This window comes from Rattus norvegicus, chromosome 20 (assembly GCF_036323735.1).
Source record: "Rattus norvegicus strain BN/NHsdMcwi chromosome 20, GRCr8, whole genome shotgun sequence".
NCBI lineage: Eukaryota > Metazoa > Chordata > Mammalia > Rodentia > Muridae > Rattus > Rattus norvegicus.
Window position 1 is genome coordinate 14,456,567 of NC_086038.1, and position 24,483 is coordinate 14,481,049.

The 24,483-nt window shown below is 40.3% G+C and overlaps 1 protein-coding gene across 6 annotated transcripts in view; it reads right to left on the reverse strand.

Annotated features, from left to right (window-relative positions):
- Pcdh15 (protocadherin related 15) overlaps window positions 1-24,483 on the reverse strand; it is a 1,498,824-nt gene that overhangs the window by 460,184 nt on the left and 1,014,157 nt on the right. For all 6 annotated transcript variants that reach the window (XM_063279549.1, XM_063279551.1, XM_063279550.1 and 3 more), the window contains one exon: window positions 1,219-1,374. In XM_063279549.1, the coding sequence (XP_063135619.1) occupies window positions 1,219-1,374 (156 nt within the window). The remainder of the gene's footprint in view (window positions 1-1,218; window positions 1,375-24,483) is intronic.

The window sequence follows — 24,483 nt, forward strand, 5'->3', positions numbered from 1 at the left end:
TTTTCTGGCTTAGTGTCTAACAACAAATTAATAGACGGGCCATTGTAAAACACCAGAGGGACATTGGTTCAAGGGGGAGAAAGACAATAAAAATGAATTTTCAATAAAAGCAATAGTATCACTTTTAAGATATTGTCAAAACTTCAACACGATTTTCAAATAAGAATCAGTAGTCAATGTAAAATAAAATAAAGAAAATATGGTGTGGTTTCTGTTTGAAATTTCTGGATACCATAGAATTGAATTATAAAACTTAACAGGGTAGTACTTGGTTCATTCTTGTAACTTGACACTAGAGAAGATCAGGCAGAAGAATCACCTTGAGTTTGGAGTTTTAAGTCAGAGTGAGCTCGCTGGGGTATGAAATGAGAAGGTCTTGAAACACACACAGACACACACACATACACACACATAAGACACACAGAGACACATAAATATAGACAGACACACACACACACATAGACAGACACACACAGACACACACACAGACACACAGACATAGGCAGACATACACAAACACACAGACAGACACACACACAGACACACACACATAAGACAGACACACAGACACAAACACACATAGACAGACACATACACAGACACACATACATAGACAGACACACACAAACACACATAGACAGACACATACACAGACACACATACATAGACAGACACACACAAACACACATAGACAGACAGACACACACATAGACACACAGACACATACACAGACTGACACACAAATACACAAACACATAGACAGACACACACAGACACACACAGACACACAAACATACATACACAGACACACACACAGACAGACACACACAGACACACGCACAGACACACACATACACACACATATATAAAAATTAGTCATTAACTATAAATAATGTCTCATAAAAATTTCTTTCAATATCTAGTGAAATCACTTCATAAATTTGAAGACATTTTGACCAACACTTTTCAATAAACATAAATGTCAGTAGCATGCCTTGAATTCTCTCAATATACTTTATAATAAAAATAGTCGTTTGCATTTTTTCTATAGCAAGTTGAATTTCTGTAATGCTATTCTGAGTTACCAGAATGCATTTTTTAAAAACCATTTGTTCTTCTTTTACATTCTTTTACTTCTAGACACATTAGTCGTCATTAGCATGGGAATGCACGGGTTTACAATATAAGCCAAACACATATCAACACAAGGGCACAGACCTCATTCACGGTGGCATAGTAGCTCTCATGCTTGAATGTGGGTGAGTTGTCATTCCGGTCCCGCACCACGATGCGTACTTCATGATAGATCACTGTGCCAACCTTCTTGTTGACACACTGGACTTGGACTACAATGGAGTGTATGTTCATCGGTGGCTGCAGGAAGAAATAACATCTTTTTAGACACAGTTTTGGTCAGGTCTGACACTGTCATCACACTTGACTGCCTGGCTATCAGTTTAAACACTTGCTCTCTTTGTACTATGATTAGGCCAGGAACCAAGATAATGGCCTGCTTCAAAGGTCAGAGAAGATAATCCTGGTTATTTCATTGTTTACTTCCACAACTAAACAATTAAGGCTTCAGGTACTATTATGATCGTAAGATTTTGCTAGTGAATAGACACAGAACCCATGCTAAGATTTGTTCGAACAAAAAGAAAATTATTTTCTTTATTAAAATCCTAAGAAACAATGGTCTTAAATTAATTTTTGAAAACAAAGTTGCATTAAACTCCTGAGAGGTGAGAAACTTTATTATTCTTTCTTCACTGACTTTTATGAAAATAGTCTGTCCCTTAATGATAAAATTAATGTGAGCAAAAGAAGAGATTGACTCGTAAGCCAATCAGATTCAAACAGCACACATAGACACCTATACACTGTCCATATTTTCTACGTGTACCACTTTTATCACTAACAGGCTCATCTATTTTTCACTCTAAATATTGTTTTGTCAGAATAGCTCACAGAGGGCTTTCCCCTCTTAATATCCTGTCTCTGCCCTGCCTCATCTTTCCAATTTCCATGATTCATTTTTCTTTACTGTACTCATCCAGCCCTTCACATACTTTGTATGTTTGTTTCAATCCACATCCCTCGATGAGACTGGAGGACCCCTCTAATCATGGGGTGCTTTTCAATACCTAGTCACACCCCTCTGTGTAGCAGCCGATGTGTGTTTAGGACGGGTGAGTGAATGACGTTAGAGACACCACATCAGTTTTCACCCGGCTTCCAGAAACACTCTCTGAATGACTGAGGGGAAGTCTAAAATATCACCAGGGCTTACCTGCTCAATCTGACTGTGAGGACACTATCTTCTGTTCACAGAACAGCAAATTGCTATGGCCTTCAACAATTTTAATAAAATTACAATGCATTCAGCATTATCTCTTGTCATGTGTTAGAGGTCCATTTTTATAAGTACAGCATTATCATTTGTCATATTTTGGAGGCACATTTATAAAATAAATGAACTATTTATTACTCATCCATTCATTGTGTGTCAAAGGTCTCTGGACCATCCTTTTCTGGGCATCAGCAGTGTGGGTTTCCCTAGTCGGCCTCCTCTCTACTCCTGACTATGTGTTCTGTGTCTGACAAGTACCCACGTGGATCACTACCAACGTACACGAATCCCAACACTACACTTGCTTCATAATATGAGCACATATGTGTCTAACAAAATTAATAGACTGAATCCATCCATAAAAAGTGGAATAAATGAAATCTATGCAATATAAACTAATAAAGTGGGATGGATTATAAAACACGCTCCTTAATAGCTAGGTTAAATCAATCCAGGCGACAGGGCAAATATCCCCGGGACTGAGGGAGTGAAAGTGGATTTCCAGTTGCGTACCACATCCGGAGATGGGACAAGTGCTGCAGTAAATATGTTTAAACTACAGCGAAATGTAACAGGCATTTCTATGAGCAACAAAGACAAAGGGGACAGAATTGGTAAGTGGTGGCCTCCTTAAAACACAGGTTAAGATCTTTACATGAGCTATGACATCATCCTGTGTTGTGGTGTCTAACTGACATCAAGGAAGTTAGCGAAGTTATATTTATAGAAATTTCAAGTAACACACACACACACACACACACACACACCCCACAAGAACATATAGTAAATACCATAACTAAGGACAAAGTCATCTTAGTAATTAACAATAAATTTTGAAATAATATATTGAAACCCTACCCCTCAATTTGTTTAGATAAAAATCCCCTAAATATTACAAATGACAAAGACGTATAGGTGGGAGATATGCTTACATGTCAACACTAAAATCAGAGGTTGGAACACTTATGCGTAAACCCTATACTCATTGCAAATATCAGAAGCACAAGAACTTGAGATAGCAGACACTATTTTGCAAGTGAACAGAAAAACAGAGCTAGTGCACTTGGAGAGTATTTGGTAACTTCCAGGAGTTAAAGAAGACAAAAAACAATTGCTAATGTCAACTATTTTATGAGGGCCTCTTTAATAAAACATCTCTGAATATTAAAGCACAGCCTGCTAGCAAAGCTACCTGAAAATCCTCAAGTCCCAGGTAAAGGACTGAATTGCGGACGATTCACAGAAGAATTAAAAGTGACCCCTGTGCCTTTACTGCCAGCTTCAAAGTGGCTGCCTTAATAGTCTAGTCGAACATGACTGTGTTTTAATTATAAAGTAAAACCAGACTAAGTATGCCTACTGCTAATTCTGGCACAACTTTTGGAAGAAAATCTACGTCATATTCACCTGCAGTTATTTCTCTTCTAAATATTTAAAGAGAGACACATGAATCCCCTCATTTTCACTCGCAGTTTTACACAGGACTGTAGCTTTGGGGCAAAAAAAAGTCACAGGCTTTCAACGGGTGTTAGATGTAGTGTGTGAGGGTCCCCCTTCTTCCAGCTAAGCAGCCGTAAATTAGATAGGAACAGGTCACCGGGAACTGCTGTCATTCTCAACTCTGGTTCCCTGTGTGTGCAATGCTTAGTGGCTGGGATGAACTTAGGTGGCAATAAATTCTAACCACTATGGATTACGGTGAAGTAAAGAGGTCCCTGCGGCTAATCTTGAAGGCACAGTGTAATTTCGTATTGGAATAAATCCTATTCTCCTGTACAGGGAAGTCATAAATACATCACACAGAGTCTAACTGAGTCGATTAGTCAGACTTTAGGGACTCTGCAATGCTTATGGAAGTGTTGGAGAGGTTTATGACTCTGTAATGATGGAAATGTACGGGAGATTTTGGTTGAACTTTCACAACTGCTGGCAGAAGTCAGTCATGGCAATCCTTTGATAATCTTTCTTCCATCTGGAATTATATTTACGTGTTCTATTTATGAGACAAGGGAACACCCTGCATGTGTGGGGTATATATTTAAAATGATCACATTTATATACCCCTAGAGTTTCAAAATGAATGTTTAATGTCCTATTCCAGAGTCAGACCCGCACGTCCATGCAGTGATATAAATAACCAGTTTATGAAGTTTATCTCTCAAAAGTAATATTGGTACATGAGGTGAAGAAGGAACCTTTCAAAGCACATGAGAACATTATAATTTAAGAAAAAGATAGAAAATGAGTCACTTAAAATATAACATGAGAAGTTCTACAAAAGAGTCATGATGAAAACACTGCAGATTATAACACTTCTCTATGATATAAGGGAAATTAATATTTTTAGAAACTGGTCACTTAAATATTAATAATTTGGAAGTTTCATTATTTAAATGAAAATAAAATTTGCAAACCTTTAAAACTTGATCTTACTTTTTTAGGAGTGTAAATCACTGTCAAATTTGTATACGAATGAATGGTTTTGTCTCAAGATTTACTTACTATCTCCATACAATGAAGAATTATTGGTTTTTCTTTTTTTTGGTTCTTTTTTTTGGAGCTGGGGACCGAACCCAGGGCCTTGCACTTCCTAGGCAAGTGCTCTACCACTGAGCTATATCCCCAACTCCGAATTATTGTTTTTTTAATACAAAAATCTGGAAAAGGTGAAAATGTATTATAGGTGTATCTACTTCACACTCCCAAGGCTTGGACCCATGGCCATGCATATGGTAGGCAAGCTGTCTACCATTGAGCTATATAGTCCCAGCCCTTAAGTTGATATGCAAATGAAAAACACAAGTAATGACTATCCAGTGTTGTCTACTCCTTCAAAAATTAATCTTTATAAATAATGGCATACTTATAGGAGTTACTTAAAGAACAAAATGCCAATTTGGAAACAATTAGGTAAAATGAAAACATTAAATGAATTTAGATTTATTTTATAGTTTTTAGTATTATATGTTATATGTTAAGTTCCAGATAGGTGAAATTATTATTACTAATCCTTGGATATTAAGAACAGTTCTGTAAAATCTATATTAAATAATCACAATGATTATAAAACAGGCTAGTTAAGAGTACAGGGAATAGAATATACAATTACACACACCAGTATTGATATTAGGAAGCAGATTTATGCACGTGCAGTCTTTATGGATCTTGTCCTTGCTCCTTTGTGGGAATTCACCCCTAATAGCGCAGATATGCTATTAAGTATAAAGAAGAAATGGATGGATGGAGACAGGATGGGAGAGACCCTAGAAGAAGTTGCGAGGAGGGGGTAGCCGTGCAGAGTGTGTATGATCAAGACACAGCACACAGAAACATAAAAAGCACAAAGAATTTAAAGGATCGCCAATCAACCATAGAGCTTATTTAAGATGAAGGGTGACCATTGAGATTGTTCTGGGTTCCAAGGGAGAGGGAGGGAGACTAAAAGAAGGGGATGCTGATGGATGCAGGTATAAATGCAGATGGGAGATGAGGTCACCCCTCAGACCTGGAGAATGAAGAGTGCCTGAGCTGAATGGACAAAACCCTTTATCACCATTAAGTTCAGAACTGAAGGTGTTGGGTTCTCTTAGGTCATTGCTTTCCCCAGCCAAGGGCTTCCAGTCTTTGCGATGAGTTGAGAGCCATATTATACTATTGGAACAGATCCAGCTTGTTCTTAGTATCCAATTTATCGATTCTATAGTAACAGGTACTCATTTCACACCTCATAGTAATTAAACGATAGTGGCCCGTGAGATCATGATTTGGCTTTTCAAGGATCCTTGAGTTCCTTATTATATGCAATTGATTTTTATGACTTCATTTGTGAATCCATTCAGATAACTGTACTGGACACCAACAAAAATAGAGGAAAAAATTGATAGCCAAAAGCAATGTTTGAAAATTGCCAAAGAGTTCATATTGAATCTCTTATAAATATTTTATAATCAAACTCAAATATTTGGAGCCTGGTAAATATTATATTTTCCTATAAGTTTTTAATCAAAATAATTAGCTTACTTGAAATATTGTTATTTACATTAAATTTGCTTCCCCCCCATAAAACCAGGATTATGCAAACAGTAGATTATTTATAGCCTCAACAAGCAAAGAGCAGAAAACTTGGCTTGGATTTCGTTCTCTAGAAAAAAAATTACCTGCTTGAAATGCAAGTATAATGGGAGAATTCCATTGAAATGACCCACCACACTTCTTTGTTTGGTAAATTCAGACTATAACTATTTAGTTTTTATTTATATCAGCAATTTGACCAAAAATAAAATATCCAGTCAACTTATAAACTGGATATTCATTGTCAAAGATGGAAACTTGGATTTTCTCTCATTTAGGAAAATGAGTCAAATGAATTGAAATGAATCAAATGTCTGAAGACAGAGCATCCGAAACAAACTATGAAGAAGCTTCTCAAAAGCTCAGGACATAACTAACAGAGTGACGTATGCTTTTCTTACATTAGTAGAATGTAAGTATTCAAATGCCAGAATATATAAAGAATTCGAAAGGTACAGATTCAGTATGGAAATAAGCCCAAAGAACTTAACCGGAAATGTGCAAGAAACTGTGAATAGATACATCTCAGAAGGAAAAGTTTAAATGGCCAAAAAAAGTTACGAAGATGTGTTGAATACTACTGGTTTAGTTGTCATGGAAATGCAAGTAAAAGCCACACTAAAGCATCCATTGTGTCACCTCAACTAGAACGTGTATTATATAAAAGAAAAAAATACAAAAGGTAGCGAGGGTGTTGAGACTTGAAGAGGGACTACTTATACACTTTTGCTGGGAAGGCAATTTTACCCAAGCATGGCAGTAAGTGTGTGGGGCATCCAAGAAACTAAGTCTACGACAAAACACAGCCATCCCACTTCTGAGTATATATCAAGGGAAATGGCATCAGCACAGCAAAGGAAACCCTGAACGTCTGTGCTTGCCTCTAAAACACCCTCTGTCCTTTGCCCGTGGAATCACCCTAAGTGCCAACCACAGAACAATGGGATAGAGAGAATTCCTAAGGTATAAAACGAGATGTTACTTTATCACATAGCAACATCGAAGGACTTTAAAGACTTTATGGTAAATGGGACAAAGTTAGGTGTAGAAAGAGAAGTACTGGTGTTCACTCAGATATGAAGATTCTAGATACAGAAAGTTGGAATTTAGGATAGTACTTAGCAACCGACAGGAAGTATGAAGGGGAAGCTGACAGTAAGAGATCGGATTACAGGTCGACATGAACTGACAGATAGAAGAAGCACATTACATGTTCTTCCTAAGAATTGGTGTGTTTGTACATGTGTGTGCGCACATGTACATGTGTATGTGTATGATATTACATGACAAGTTATTGCTTTCTATCCAGATAACAAAAGAGTAAGGCTCAAAGGTTCCACATTCAGTAATGAGAGGAGACAGAAAACCAACCATAGCTTATTATATGGATTTGATGTTATAAATTATATACGTATATTGAAATATCACAGTGAAATTCACAAATGTATAGGTTTAAGGTCATCACAAATACACAAGGGAAACTTTTACTGTAGCACTGGCAGGCATGGATATCAAAAAGCTAAACTAACACAGGAAAGGCAGAAATGGAGCAGCTAAACATATAAATGCTTGGGAGTCTGATCTGTGTGGACGAGGGTAGTGAATTGACAAAGAAAGGCAGGCAGGACCTCAGGGGCAAAGACAAAGAAATAGAGTCAGACACATAAGCCCTCTGAGGCCAGGACCAAGTAGGCTTCTTGTATAAATACAGCAGTTTTCTAAAACATTTATCCTGTCCATAATATACATATATTAATATTTACCTATGTCATCTACTCATATTTATCTAAGTCATTTTTAAGCTTATTGGCCAAAATTACACTTTTTTTTAGTCTTAGGAATGTATCAGGATATTTCTCTAATACAAGAGAATCATGTGCACTGAAACATTTTTGTAGCAGATTTTTATGTGATATACTGAATAAATACAGAGCCAATGATCATAGCATGGAGCTTGGCAGTTGTTTGTAGCTCAAACATGATTATCAGCTCTGTGTGACTCTACAAAACATTCACCTTGTTTATTATGGCAATTCTATTCATAGAAGGAATGAGCCAAATTATTTGGCACAAACCCCAAGAATTATATTACTGGCAAATACTCCATATTTAACAAAGAAAGTAGAGTTTGGTTTTCATTTACAATAATAAACTCCTTAATAATCATGTGTGCTTTGTCAATACAGTTAAGTAAAATTTAGTATAGTATAAAATATGTACATCTGTATGCATGTTTCTACACATATGCTGGGAAGCATCCTAACAGATGTAATCTGGATGTGATAAATAGTCACTCAAACCCTGTTCAAAGGAATTGTTCCACATTTATTACTAGAAATTGTTCACAAGAAGTATTGTTAAGAAGAGCTACTTGGAGCAATAGAGACACCAACCCATTCACAAAACTTCCAATCCCAAATTTATCCTATCTATAAGAAATCCAAGTACAGGGGATGGAGTGACTGAGGGAATGGCCAATCAATAACCGGTTCAACTTGAAACCCATTCCATAGACAAGTACCAATCCCTGACAGTCGAAATGATACTGATTATGCTTTCAGACAGGAAAGGTTCCACCCAGCATCTGACTCAGACAGATAAAGAGACATAAAGCCAGACAGTGGATGGACCTTGAGAACTCTCATGGAAGAACACGAGGAAGGATTTCAAACCCCAAAAAGGACAGGAATTCCACAGGAAGTCCAACAGAGTCAACTAACCTGGATCCTTGGGGCACTGAGAATCTGAACCACCAACCAAAGAGCATACATTAGCTGAATCTAAGTCTGCCTGCGCATATGTAGCAGATGTGCAGCTTGGTCTTCGTGTGGATCCCAAACAACAGGAATGAGGGCTGTCCCAAAAGCTGTTGCCTGTATGTGATATATTTTTCTAGCAGGGCTGCCTTATTTGGCCTCCATGGGAGAAGAAGCACCTAGCTTTGCAGAGATGCGAAGTGCCAAGGTGGGAGGGATACCCAGGGGACACACACTCAGAAGAGGAGGAGAGGTGGAGGGGAGAAACATTGTGGGAGGGGTGACCTGGAGGTGGGCAGTGAGTAGGATGTATAGCGAATAAGTAAAAAATAAAGTTAGAAATAAAAAGAATAGCCAAATGCTAGTCTGACCCATGACCTTACCCACACCACCATTTCAGACCCATGTGGGAGCCATAGCCATTTGCTTTCTTGCCTGTTCTAACAACTGCCCTCAGTCCTTGCCACCCACCCACACTCCCATCCCAGATGGAAGCTGCGCCTGTACATGTGTGAGTCCTTGCTGAACCTCAATTATCTCACCCTACTTACGGATGGTATGATATTTTCCATGAGACCCCAAAAGCTCTACCACCAAATCTGGACAGAAAATCAAGAATTATAGTGAAGTGGCAAGACAAACACCAACCTATAGAAATCAGTAGCCAATTATACATCAATAACAAACAATCTGAGAAAAGAGACCCTAGTGTCACCTCCACTTCAAATAGCTTCAAAACATACCGATGGATAAGCCAAACCAACAAGGTGAGGTGCCTACAAGACACAAAGCTTAAGCCATTGAAACCAGAGACTGAGAAAGATACAAGAAGACGTACATGGACTACTGATACTTATGGATTGATAGCATGTTGTAAAAATGATCTTCCCACTGAAAACAATGGAAAGATTCAATGCAATCCAAATTAATAAGCACAAGATTCTTCAAGAAAAGAGAAAAATGTATTAGAATGCATATGGAAGAACAAGAGGTCCAGGAGAACCAAAGCAAACCTGGACAAAAAGAATGATGCTGGAGTGGTTATCAAACTAGATTACAAGCGATATTACATCACAACAGTAAATACATCACGATGCCATCACAATACAGCAAAGTAAAACCAAGGACAACCAAAACATGAGATCCTTTCACTCCAGCCATGTCATGTTTGACAAAGAAGCCAGTAACACACAATGTAGGAAAGATAGCATCTTCAACAAACGGTGCTGGGAAAAATGGATGTTCACTTGAAGGAGAATGGAATTAGATGTTTATCTATCACCTTCACAAAAATGGAGGAGCTGAAGTGGTTTGCAACCTCATAGGAAGGATGACAAAATTAACCAACCAGACCCCCAAGAGCTCCCAGAGATTAAACCACCAACCAGAGTACACACGGAGGGACCAACGGCTCTATTCCCAGCATAGTGGAGTGCTAGGGCAGTGAGGTGGGAGTGGAGGGTGGGTGGTGGAGCACCCTCATAGAAGCAGGGGAGAGGGGGGATGAGTTAGGAGGTTTGTGGAGGGGAAACTGGGAAGGGTAATAACATTTTAAATGTAAATAAACAAAATAACCAATAAAATCACCTCTGAAGAAATCAATGACCTCAATGTTAAACTTGAAATGCTAAAACTTCTGGAAGAAAACATATGTGGTACACAAGAAGGCATAGGAATATAAAAGGTCTTTCTGAATAGGACTCCATTTTTTTCAGGAATAAGGCCAAAAAACGACAAAGGAGAAAAATAAAAATCAAGCAAGTGAAGAGGAAGACCATAGGATGCACCTATTCATCTGGTAGAGGATTAATAACTATAAAGAGGAGGAGGAAGAGGAGGAGGAGGAGGAGGAGGAGGAGGAGGAGGAGGAGGAGGAGAAAGAACAAATTGCTCAATTAAAAATGTGCTATGGAGTCCCAGACCCCGTGGGAAAGAGACCTCACCGCCTGGTCAGGTGGGCACTCCTGAGGCTGCAGAGCGGAAGAGACCACCAACACTGCCCACCCCTGCCCACATCCCTGGCCCAAGAGGAAACTGTATAAGGCCTCTGGGCTCCCGTGGGGGAGGGCCCAGGAGCGGCAGGACCCCTGCCTGAGACACCACCGGAACCTGAAGGAAACAGACCGGATAAACAGTTCTGTGCACCCAAATCCCATGGGAGGGAGAGCTAAACCTTCAGAGAGGCAGACAAGCCTGGGAAACCAGAAGAGACTGCTCTCTGCACACACATCTCAGACGCCAGAGGAAAATACCAAAGGCCATCTGAAACCCTGGTGCACTGAAGCTCCCAGAAGGGGCGGAACAGGTCTTCCTGGTTGCTGCCGCCGCAGAGAGCCCGTGGGCAGCACCCCGTGAGCAAACTTGAGCCTCGGGACCATAGGTAAGACCAACTTGTCTGCTGCAAGAAAGCTGCCTGGTGAAATCGGGACACACAGAGGCAGAATTCCTCTAGGACCGGGCACGTCCTGTGTTTACTGGAAGTCCCACACCCGCGGATCCCAGCCCGCAGCAGCTCTCTGCTCCCAGACCCCGTGGGAAAGAGACCTCACCGCCTGGTCAGGTGGGCACTCCTGAGGCTGCAGAGCGGAAGAGACCACCAACACTGCCCACCCCTGCCCACATCCCTGGCCCAAGAGGAAACTGTATAAGGCCTCTGGGCTCCCGTGGGGGAGGGCCCAGGAGCGGCAGGACCCCTGCCTGAGACACTGCCGGAACCTGAAGGAAGCAGACCGGATAAACAGTTCTCTGCACCCAAATCCCGTGGGAGGGAGAGCTAAACCTTCAGAGAGGCAGACAAGCCTGGGAAACCAGAAGAGACTGCTCTCTGCACACACATCTCGGACGCCAGAGGAAAATACCAAAGGCCATCTGGAACCCTGGTGCACTGAAGCTCCCAGAAGGGGCAGCACAGGTCTTCCTGGTTGCTGCCGCCGCAAAGAGCCCGTGGGCAGCACCCCGCGAGCGAACTTTAGCCTCGGGACCACAGGTAAGACCAACTTGTATGCTGCAAGTGACCTGCCTGGTGAACTCAAGACACAGGCCCACAGGAACAGCTGAAGACCTGTACAGAGGAAAAACTACACACACGAAAGCAGAACACTCTGTCCCCATAACTGGCTGAAAGAAAAGAGTAAAACAGGTCTACAGCACTCCTGACACACAGGCTTATAGGACAGTCTAGCCACTGTCAGAAATAGCAGAACAAAGTAACACTAGAGATAATCTGATGGCGAGAGGCAAGCGCAGGAAACCAAGCAACAGAAACCAAGACTACAAGGCATCATCGGAGCCCAATTCTCCCACCAAAACAAACATGGAATGTCCAAACACACCAGAAAAGCAAGATATAGTTTCAAAATCATATTTGATCATGATGCTGGAGGACTTCAAGAAAGACGTGAAGAACTAACTCCCTTAGAGAAACACAGGAAAACATTAATAAACAAGTAGAAGCCTACAGAGAGGAATCGCAAAAATGCCTGAAAGAATTCCAGGAAAACATAAATAAACAAGTAGAAGCCCATAGAGAGGAGACACAAAAATCCCTGAAAGAATATCAGGAAATCATAAATAAACAAGTAGAAGCCCATAGAGAGGAGTCACAAAAATCCCTGAAAGAATTCCAGGAAAACACAATCAAACAGTTGAAGGAATTAAAAATGGAAATAGAAGCAATCAAGAAAGAACACATGGAAACAACCCTGGATATAGAAAACCAAAAGAAGAGACAAGGAGCTGTAGATACAAGCTTCACCAACAGAATACAAGAGATGGAAGAGAGAATCTCAGGAGCAGAAGATTCCATAGAAATCATTGACTCAACTGTCAAAGATAATGTAAAGCGGAAAAAGCTACTGGTCCAAAACATACAGGAAATCCAGGACTCAAGGAGAAGATCAAACCTAAGGATAATAGGTATAGAAGAGAGTGAAGACTCCCAGCTCAAAGGACCAGTAAATATCTTCAACAAAATCATAGAAGAAAACTTCCCTAACCTAAAAAAAGAGATACCCATAGACATACAAGAAGCCTACAGAACTCCAAATAGATTGGACCAGAAAAGAAACACCTCCCATCACATAATTGTCAAAACACCAAACGCACAAAATAAAGAAAGAATATTAAAAGCAGTAAGGGAAAAAGGTCAAGTAACATATAAAGGGAGACCTATCAGAATCACACCAGACTTCTCGCCAGAAACTATGAAGGCCAGAAGATCCTGGACTGATGTCATACAGACCCTAAGAGAACACAAATGCCAGCCCAGGTTACTGTATCCAGCAAAACTCTCAATTAATATTGATGGAGAAACCAAGATATTCCATGACAAAACCAAATTTACACAATATCTTTCTACAAATCCAGCACTACAAAGGATAATGAATGGTAAAGCCCAACATAAGGAGGCAAGCTATACCCTAGAAGAAGCAAGAAACTAATCGTCTTGGCAACAAAACAAAGAGAATGAAAGCACACAAACATAACCTCACATCCAAATATGAATATAACGGGAAGCAATAATCACTATTCCTTAATATCTCTCAACATCAATGGCCCCAACTCCCCAATAAAAAGACATAGATTAACAAACTGGATACGCAACGAGGACCCTGCATTCTGCTGCCTACAGGAAACACACCTCAGAGACAAAGACAGACATTACCTCAGAGTGAAAGGCTGGAAAACAATTTTCCAAGCAAATGGTCAGAAGAAGCAAGCTGGAGTAGCCATTCTAATATCAAATAAAATCAATTTTCAACTAAAAGTCATCAAAAAAGATAAGGAAGGACACTTCATATTCATCAAAGGAAAAATCCACCAAGATGAACTCTCAATCCTAAATATCTATGCCCCAAATACAAGGGCAACTACATATGTAAAAGAAACCTTACTAAAGCTCAAAACACACATTGCACCTCACACAATAATAGTGGGAGATTTCAACACCCCACTCTCATCAATGGACAGATCATGGAAACAGAAATTAAACAGAGATGTAGACAGACTAAGAGAAGTCATGAGCCAAATGGACTTAACGGATATTTATAGAACATTCTATCCTAAAGCAAAAGGATATACCTTCTTCTCAGCTCCTCATGGTACTTTCTCCAAAATTGACCATATAATTGGTCAAAAAACGGGCCTCAACAGGTACAGAAAGATAGAAATAATCCCATGCGTGCTATCGGACCACCACGGCCTAAAACTGGTCTTCAATAACAATCAAGGAAGAATGCCCACATATACTTGGAAACTGAACAATGCTCTACTCAATGATAACCTGGTCAAGGAAGAAATAAAGAAAGAAATTAAGAGCTCTCTGCTCCCAGACCCGGTGAGAGAGAGACCCAACGGCCTGGTCAGGTGGGCACTCCTGAGGCTGCAGAGCGGAAGAGACCACCAACACTGCTCACCCCTGCCCACATCACTGGCCCAAGAGGAAACTGTATAAGGCCTCTGGGCTCCCGTAGGGGAGGGCCCAGGAGCGGCAGGACACCTGCCTGAGACACCGCCGGAACCTGAAAGAAACAGACCGGATAAACAGTTCTCTGCACCCAAATCCCATGGGAGGGAGAGCTAAACCTTCAGAGAGGCAGACAAGCCTGGGAAACCAGAAGAGACTGCTCCCTGCACACACATCTCGGACGCCAGAGGAAAAAGACAAAGACCATCTGGAACCCTGGTGCACTGAAGCTCCCGGAAGGGGCGGCACAGGTCTTCCTGGTTGCTGCCGCTGCAGAGAGCCCCTGGGCTGCACCCCACGAGCGAACCTGAGCCTCGGGACCACAGGTAAGACCAAATTTTCTGCTGCAAGAAAGCTGCCTGGTGAACTCAAGACACAGGCCCACAGGAACAGCTGAAGACCTGTAGAGAGGAAAAACTACACGCCCAAAAGCAGAACACTCTGTCCCCATAACTGACTGAAAGAGAGGAAAACAGGTCTACAGCACTCCTGACACACAGGCTTATAGGACAGTCTAGCCAATGTCAGAAATAGCAGAACAAAGTAACACTAGAGATAATCTGATGGCGAGAGGCAAGTGCAGGAACCCAAGCAACAGAAACCAAGACTACATGCCATCATCGGAGCCCAATTCTCCCACCAAAACAAACATGGAATATCCAAACACACCAGAAAAGCAAGATCTAGTTTCAAAATCATATTTGATCATGATGCTGGAGGAATTCAAAAAGACATGAACACACTTAGGGAAACACAGGAAAACATTAATAAACAAGTAGAAGCCTACAGAGAGGAATCGCAAAAATCCCTGAAAGAATTCCAGGAAAACACAATCAAACAGTTGAAGGAATTAAAAATGGAAATAGAAGCAATCAAGAAAGAACACATGTAAACAACCCAGGATATAGAAAACCAAAAGAAGAGACAAGGAGCTTTAGATACAAGCTTCACCAACAGAATACAAGAGATGGAAGAGAGAATCTCAGGAGCAGAAGATTCCATAGAAATCATTGACTCAACTGTCAAAGATAATGTAAAGCGGAAAAAGCTACTGGTCCAAAACATACAGGAAATCCAGGACTCAATGAGAAGATCAAACCTAAGGATAATAGGTATAGAAGAGAGTGAAGACTCCCAGCTCAAAGGACCAGTAAATATCTTCAACAAAATCATAGAAGAAAACTTCCCTAACCTAAAAAAAGAGATACCCATAGACATACAAGAAGCCTACAGAACTCCAAATAGATTGGACCAGAAAAGAAACACCTCCCATCACATAATTGTCAAAACACCAAACGCACAAAATAAAGAAAGAATATTAAAAGCAGTAAGGGAAAAAGGTCAAGTAACATATAAAGGGAGACCTATCAGAATCACACCAGACTTCTCGCCAGAAACTATGAAGGCCAGAAGATCCTGGACTGATGTCATACAGACCCTAAGAGAACACAAATGCCAGCCCAGGTTACTGTATCCAGCAAAACTCTCAATTAACGTAGATGGAGAAACCAAGATATTCCATGACAAAACCAAATTTACACAATATCTTTCTACAAATCCAGCACTACAAAGGATAATGAATGGTAAAGCCCAACATAAGGAGGCAAGCTATACCCTAGAAGAAGCAAGAAACTAATCGTCTTGGCAACAAAACAAAGAGAATGAAAGCACACAAACATAACCTCACATCCAAATATGAATATAAAGGGAAACAATAATCACTATTCCTTAATATCTCTCAATATCAATGGCCTCAACTCCCCAATAAAAAGACATAGATTAACAAACTGGATACGCAACGAGGACCCTGCATTCTGCTGCCTACAGGAAACACACCTCAGAGACAAAGACAGACACTACCTCAGAGTGAAAGGCTGGAAAACAACTTTCCAAGCAAATGGTCAGAAGAAGCAAGCTGGAGTAGCCATTCTAATATCAAATAAAATCAATTTCCAACTAAAAGTCATCAAAAAAGATAAGGAAGGACACTTCATATTCATCAAAGGAAAAATCCACCAAGATGAACTCTCAATCCTAAATATCTATGCCCCAAATACAAGGGCACCTACATACGTAAAAGAAACCTTACTAAAGCTCAAAACACACATTGCACCTCACACAATAATAGTGGGAGATTTCAATACCCCACTCTCATCAATGGACAGATCATGGAAACAGAAATTAAACAGTGATGTCGACAGACTAAGAGAAGTGATGAGCCAAATGGATGTAACGGATATTTATAGAACATTCTATCCTAAAGCAAAAGGATATACCTTCTTCTCAGCTCCTCATGGTACTTTCTCCAAAATTGACCATATAATTGGTCAAAAAACGGGCCTCAACAGGTACAGAAAGATAGAAATAATCCCATGCGTGCTATCGGACCACCACGGCCTAAAACTGGTCTTCAATAACAATAAGGGAAGAATGCCCACATATACGTGGAAATTGAACAATGCTCTACTCAATGATAACTTGGTCAAGGAAGAAATAAAGAAAGAAATTAAAAACTTTTTAGAATTTAATGAAAATGAAGATACAACATACTCAAACTTATGGGACACAATGAAAGCTGTGCTAAGAGGAAAACTCATAGCGCTGAGTGCCTGCAGAAAGAAACAGGAAAGAGCATATGTCAGCAGCTTGACAGCACACCTAAAAGCTCTAGAACAAAAAGAAGCAAATACACCCAGGAGGAGTAGAAGGCAGGAAATAATCAAACTCAGAGCTGAAATCAACCAAGTAGAAACAAAAAGGACCATAGAAAGAATCAACAGAACCAAAAGTTGGTTCTTTGAGAAAATCAACAAGATAGATAAACCCTTAGCCAGACTAACGAGAGGACACAGAGAGTGCGTCCAAATTAACAAAATCAGAAATGAAAAGGGAGACATAGCTACAGATTCAGAGGAAATTCAAAAAATCATCAGATCTTACTATAAAAACCTATATTCAACAAAATTTGAAAATCTTCAGGAAATGGACAATTTCCTAGACAGATACCAGGTATCGAAGTTAAATCAGGAACAGATAAACCAGTTAAACAACCCGATAACTCCTAAGGAAATAGAAGCAGTCATTAAAGGTCTCCCAACCAAAAAGAGCCCAGGTCCAGACGGGTTTAGTGCAGAATTCTATCAAACCTTCATAGAAGACCTCATACCAATATTATCCAAACTATTCCACAAAATTGAAACAGATGGAGCCCTACCGAATTCCTTTTACGAAGCCACAATTACTCTTATACCTAAACCACACAAAGACACAACAAAGAAAGAGAACTTCAGACCAATTTCCCTTATGAATATCGACGCAAAAATACTCAATAAAATTCTGGCAAACCGAATTCAAGAGCACATCAAAACAATCATCCACCATGATCAAGTAGGCTTCATCCCAGGCATGCAGGGATGGTTTAATATACGGAAAACCATCAACGTGATCCATTATATAAACAAACTGAAAGAACAGAACCACATGATCATTTCATTAGACGCTGAGAAAGCATTTGACAAAATTCAACACCCCTTCATGATAAAAGTCCTGGAAAGAATAGGAATTCAAGGCCCATACCTAAACATAGTAAAAGCCATATACAGCAAACCAGTTGGTAACATTAAACTAAATGGAGAGAAACTTGAAGCAATCCCACTAAAATCAGGGACTAGACAAGGCTGCCCACTCTCTCCCTACTTATTCAATATAGTTCTTGAAGTTCTAGCCAGAGCAATCAGACAACAAAAGGAGATCAAAGGGATACAGATCGGAAAAGAAGAGGTCAAAATATCACTATTTGCAGATGACATGATAGTATATTTAAGTGATCCCAAAAGTTCCAGCAGGGAACTACTAAGCTGATAAACAACTTCAGCAAAGTGGCTGGGTATAAAATTAACTCAAATAAATCAGTTGCCTTCCTCTATACAAAAGAGAAACAAGCCGAGAAAGAAATTAGGGAAACGACACCCTTCATAATAGACCCAAATAATATAAAGTACCTCGGTGTGACTTTAACCAAGCAAGTAAAAGATCTGTACAATAAGAACTTCAAGACACTGAGGAAAGAAATTGAAGAAGACCTCAGAAGATGGAAAGATCTCCCATGCTCATGGATTGGCAGGATTAATATAGTAAAAATGGCCATTTTACCAAAAGCAATCTACAGATTCAATGCAATCCCCATCAAAATACCAATCCAATTCTTCAAAGAGTTAGACAGAACAATTTGCAAATTCATCTGGAATAACAAAAAACCCAGGATAGCTAAAGCTATCCTCAACAATAAAAGGACCTCAGGGGGAATCACTATCCCTGAACTCAAGCAGTATTACAGAGCAATAGTGATAAAAACTGCATGGTATTGGTACAGAGACAGACAGATAGACCAATGGAATAGAATTGAAGACCCAGAAATGAACCCACACACCTATGGTCACTTGATTTTTGACAAAGGAGCCAAAACCATCCAATGGAAAAAAGATAGCATTTTCAGCAAATGGTGCTGGTTCAACTGGAGGTCAACATGTAGAAGAATGCAGATCGATCCATGCTTATCACCCTGTACAAAGCTTAAGTCCAAGTGGATCAAGGACCTCCACATCAAACCAGACACACTCAAACTAATAGAAGAAAAACTAGGGAAGCATCTGGAACACATGGGCACTGGAAAAAATTTCCTGAACAAAACACCAATCGCTTATGCTCTAAGATCAAGAATCGACAAATGGGATCTCATAAAACTGCAAAGCTTCTGTAAGGCAAAGGACACTGTCGTTAGGACAAAACGGCAACCAACAGATTGGGAAAAGATCTTTACCAATCCTACAACAGATAGAGGCCTTATATCCAAAATATACAAAGAACTCAAGAAGTTAGACCGCAGGGAAACAAATAACCCTATTAAAAAATGGGGTTCAGAGCTAAACAAAGAATTCACAGCTGAGGAATGCCGAATGGCTGAGAAACACCTAAAGAAATGTTCAACATCTTTAGTCATAAGGGAAATGCAAATCAAAACAACCCTGAGATTTCACCTCACACCAGTGCGATTGGCTAAGATCAAAAACTCAGGTGACAGCAGATGCTGGCGAGGATGTGGAGAAAGAGGAACACTCCTCCATTGTTGGTGGGATTGCATACTGGTACAACCATTCTGGAAATCAGTCTGGAGGATCCTCAGAAAATTGGACATTGAACTGCCTGAGGATCCAGCTATACCTCTCTTGGGCATATACCCAAAAGATGCCTCAACATATAAAAGAGACACGTGCTCCACTATGTTCATCGCAGCCTTATTTATAATAGCCAGAAAATGGAAAGAACCCAGAAGCCCTTCAACAGAGGAATGGATACAGAAAATGTGGTACATCTACACAATGGAATATTACTCAGCTATCAAAAACAACGAGTTTATGAAATTCCTAGGCAAATGGTTGGAACTGGAAAATATCATCCTGAGTGAGCTAACCCAATCACAGAAAGACATACATGGTATGCACTCATTGATAAGTGGCTATTAGCCCAAATGCTTGAATTACCCTAGATCCCTAGAACAAACGAAACTCAAGACGGATGATCAAAATGTGAATGCTTCACTCCTTCTTTAAATGAGGAAAAAGAATACCCTTGGCAGGGAAGGGAGAGGCAAAGATTAAAACAGAGACTTAAGGAACACCCATTCAGAGCCTGCCCCACAGGTGGCCCATACATATACAGCCACCCAATTAGACAAGATGGATGAAGCAAAGAAGTGCAGACCGACAGGAGCCGGATGTAGATCGCTCCTGAGAGACACAGCCAGAATACAGCAAATACAGAGGCGAATGCCAGCAGCAAACCACTGAACTGAGAATAGGTCCCCTATTGAAGGAATCAGAGAAAGAACTGGAAGAGCTTGAAGGGGCTCGAGACCCCAAAATTACAACAATGCCAAGCAACCAGAGCTTCCAGGGACTAAGCCACTACCTAAAGACTATACATGGACTGACCCTGGACTCTGACCCCATAGGTAGCAATGAATATCCTAGTAAGAGCACCAGTGGAAGGGGAAGCCCTTGGTCCTGCTAAGACTGAACCCCCAGTGAACTAGACTGGTGGGGGGAGGGCGGCAATGGGGGGAGGGTTGGGAGGGGAACACCCATAAGGAAGGGGAGGGGGGAGGGGGATGTTTGCCCGGAAACCGGGAAAGGGAATAACACTCGAAATGTATATAAGAAATACTCAAGTTATTAAAAAAAAAAGAAAGAAATTAAAAACTTTTTAGAATTTAATGAAAATGAAGGTACAACATACCCAAACTTATGGGACACAATGAAAGCTGTGCTAAGAGGAAAACTCATAGCGCTGAGTGCCTGCAGAAAGAAACAGGAAAGAGCATATGTCAGCAGCTTGACAGCACACCTAAAAGCTCTAGAACAAAAAGAAGCAAATATACCCAGGAGGAGTAGAAGGCAGGAAATAATCAAACTCAGAGCTGAAATCAACCAAGTAGAAACAAAAAGGACCATAGAAAGAATCAACAGAACCAAAAGTTGGTTCTTTGAGAAAATCATCAAGATAGATAAACCCTTAGCCAGACTAATGAGAGGACACAGAGAGTGCGTCCAAATTAACAAAATCAGAAATGAAAAGGGAGACATAACAACAGATTCAGGGGAAATTCAAAAAATCATCAGATCTTACTATAAAAACCTATATTCAACAAAACTTGAAAATCTTCAGGAAATGGACAATTTCCTAGACAGATACCAGGTACCGAAGTTAAATCAGGAATAGATAAACCAGTTAAACAACCCCATAACTCCTAAGGAAATAGAAGCAATCATTAAAGGTCTCCCAACCAAAAAGAGCCCAGTTCCAGATGGGTTTAGTGCAGAATTCTATCAAACCTTCATAGAAGACCTCATACCAATATTATCCAAACTATTCCACAAAATTGAAACAGATGGATCACTACGGAATACCTTCTACAAAGCCACAATTACTCTTATACCTAAACCACACAAAGACTCAACAAAGAAAGAGAACTTCAGACCAATTTCCCTTATGAATATCGACGCAAAAGTACTCAACAAAATTCTGGCAAACCGAATCCAAGAGCACATCAAAACAATCATCCACCATGACCAAGTAGGCTTCATCCCAGGTATGCAGGGATGGTTTAATATACGGAAAACCATCAACGTGATCCATTATATAAACAAACTGAAAGAACAAAACCATATGATCATTTCATTAGATGCTGAGAAAGCATTGGACAAAATTCAACACCCCTTCATGATAAAAGTCCTGGAAAGAATAGGAATTCAAGGCCCATACCTGAACATAGTAAAAGCCATATACAGCAAACCAGTTGGTAACATTAAACTAAATGGAGAGAAACTTGAAGCAATCCCACTAAAATCAGGGACTAGACAAGGCTGCCCACTCTCTCCCTACTTATTCAATATAGTTCTTGAAGTTCTAGCCAGAGCAATCAGACAACAAAAGGAGGTCAAGGGGATACAGATCGGAAAAGAAGAATTCAAAATATCACTATTTGCAGATGATATGATAGTATATTTAAGTGATCCCACAAGTTCCACCAGAGAACTACTAAAGCTGATAAACAACTTCAGCAAAGTGGCTGGGTATAAAATTAACTCAAATAAATCAGTAGCCTTCCTCTACACAAAAGAGAAACAAGCCGAGAAAGAAATTAGGGAAACGACACCCTTCATAATAGACCCAAATAATATAAAGTACCTCGGTGTGACTTTAACAAAGCAAGTAAAAGATCTGTACAATAAGAACTTTAAGACACTGAAGAAGGAAATTGAAGAAGACCTCAGAAGATGGAAAGATCTCCCATGCTCATGGATTGGCAGGATTAATATAGTAAAAACGGCCATTTTACCAAAAGCAATCTACAGATTCAATGCAATCCCCATCAAAATACCAATCCAATTCTTCAAAGAGTTAGACAGAACAATTTGCAAATTCATCTGGAATAACAAAAAACCCAGGATAGCTAAAGCTATCCTCAACAATAAAAGGACTTCAGGGGGAATCACTATCCCTGAACTCAAGCAGTATTACAGAGCAATAGTGATAAAAACTGCATGGTATTGGTACAGAGACAGACAGATAGACCAATGGAATAGAATTGAAGACCCAGAAATGAACCCACACACCTATGGTCACTTGATTTTTGACAAAGGAGCCAAAACCATCCAATGGAAAAAAGATAGCATTTTCAGCAAATGGTGCTGGTTCAACTGGAGGTCAACATGTAGAAGAATGCAGATCGATCCATGCTTATCACCCTGTACAAAGCTTAAGTCCAAGTGGATCAAGGACCTCCACATCAAACCAGACACACTCAAACTAATAGAAGAAAAACTAGGGAAGCATCTGGAACACATGGGCACTGGAAAAAATTTCCTAAACAAAACACCAATGGCTTACGCTCTAAGATCAAGAATCGACAAATGGGATCTCATAAAACTGCAAAGCTTCTGTAAGGTAAAGGACACTGTGGTTAGGACAAAACGGCAACCAACAGATTGGGAAAAGATCTTTACCAATCCTACAACAGATAGAGGCCTTATATCCAAAATATACAAAGAACTCAAGAAGTTAGACTGCAGGGAAACAAATAACCCTATTAAAAATGGGGTTCAGAGCTAAACAAAGAATTCACAGCTGAGGAATGCCGAATGGCTGAGAAACACCTTAAGAAATGTTCAACATCTTTAGTTATAAGGGAAATGCAAATCAAAACAACCCTGAGATTTCACCTCACACCAGTGAGAATGACTAAGGTCAAAAACTCAGGGGACAGCAGATTCTGGCGAGGATGTGGAGAAAGAGGAACACTCCTCCATTGTTGGTGGGATTGCATACTGGTACAACCATTCTGGAAATCAGTCTGGAGGATCCTCAGAAAATTGGACATTGAACTGCCTGAGGATCCAGCTATACCTCTCTTGGGCATATACCCAAAAGATGACCCAACATATAAAAAAGACACGTGCTCCACTATGCTCATTGCAGCCTTATTTATAATAGCCAGAAGCTGGAAAGAACCCAGATGCCCTTCAACAGAGGAATGGTTACAGAAAATGTGGTACATCTACACAATGGAATATTACTCAGCTATCAAAAACAACGAGTTTATGAAATTCCTAGGCAAATGGTTGGAACTGGAAAATATCATCCTGAGTGAGCTAACCCAATCACAGAAAGACATACATGGTATGCACTCATTGATAAGTGGCTATTAGCCCAAATGCTTGAATTACCCTAGATGCCTAGAACAAATGAAACTCAAGACGGATGATCAAAATGTGAATGCTTCACTCCTTCTTTAAAAGTGGAACAAGAATACCCTTGGCAGGGAAGAGAGAGGCAAAGATTAAAACAGAGACTGAAGGAACACCCATTCAGAGCCTGCCCCACATGTGGCCCATACATATACAGCCACCCAATTAGATAAGATGGATGAAGCAAAGAAGTGCAGACCGACAGGAGCCGGATGTAGATCGCTCCTGAGAGACACAGCCAGAATACAGCAAATACAGAGGCGAATGCCAGCAGCAAACCACTGAACTGAGAATAGGACCCCCGTTGAAGGAATCAGAGAAAGAACTGGAAGAGCTTGAACGGGCTCGAGACCCCATATGTACAACAATGCCAAGCAACCAGAGATTCCAGGGACTAAGCCACTACCTAAAGAGTATACTTGGACTGACCCTGGACTCTGACCTCATAGGTATCAATGAATATCCTAGTAAGAGCACCAGTGGAAGGGGAAGCCCTGGGTCCTGCTAAGACTGAACCCCCAGTGAACTAGACTGGTG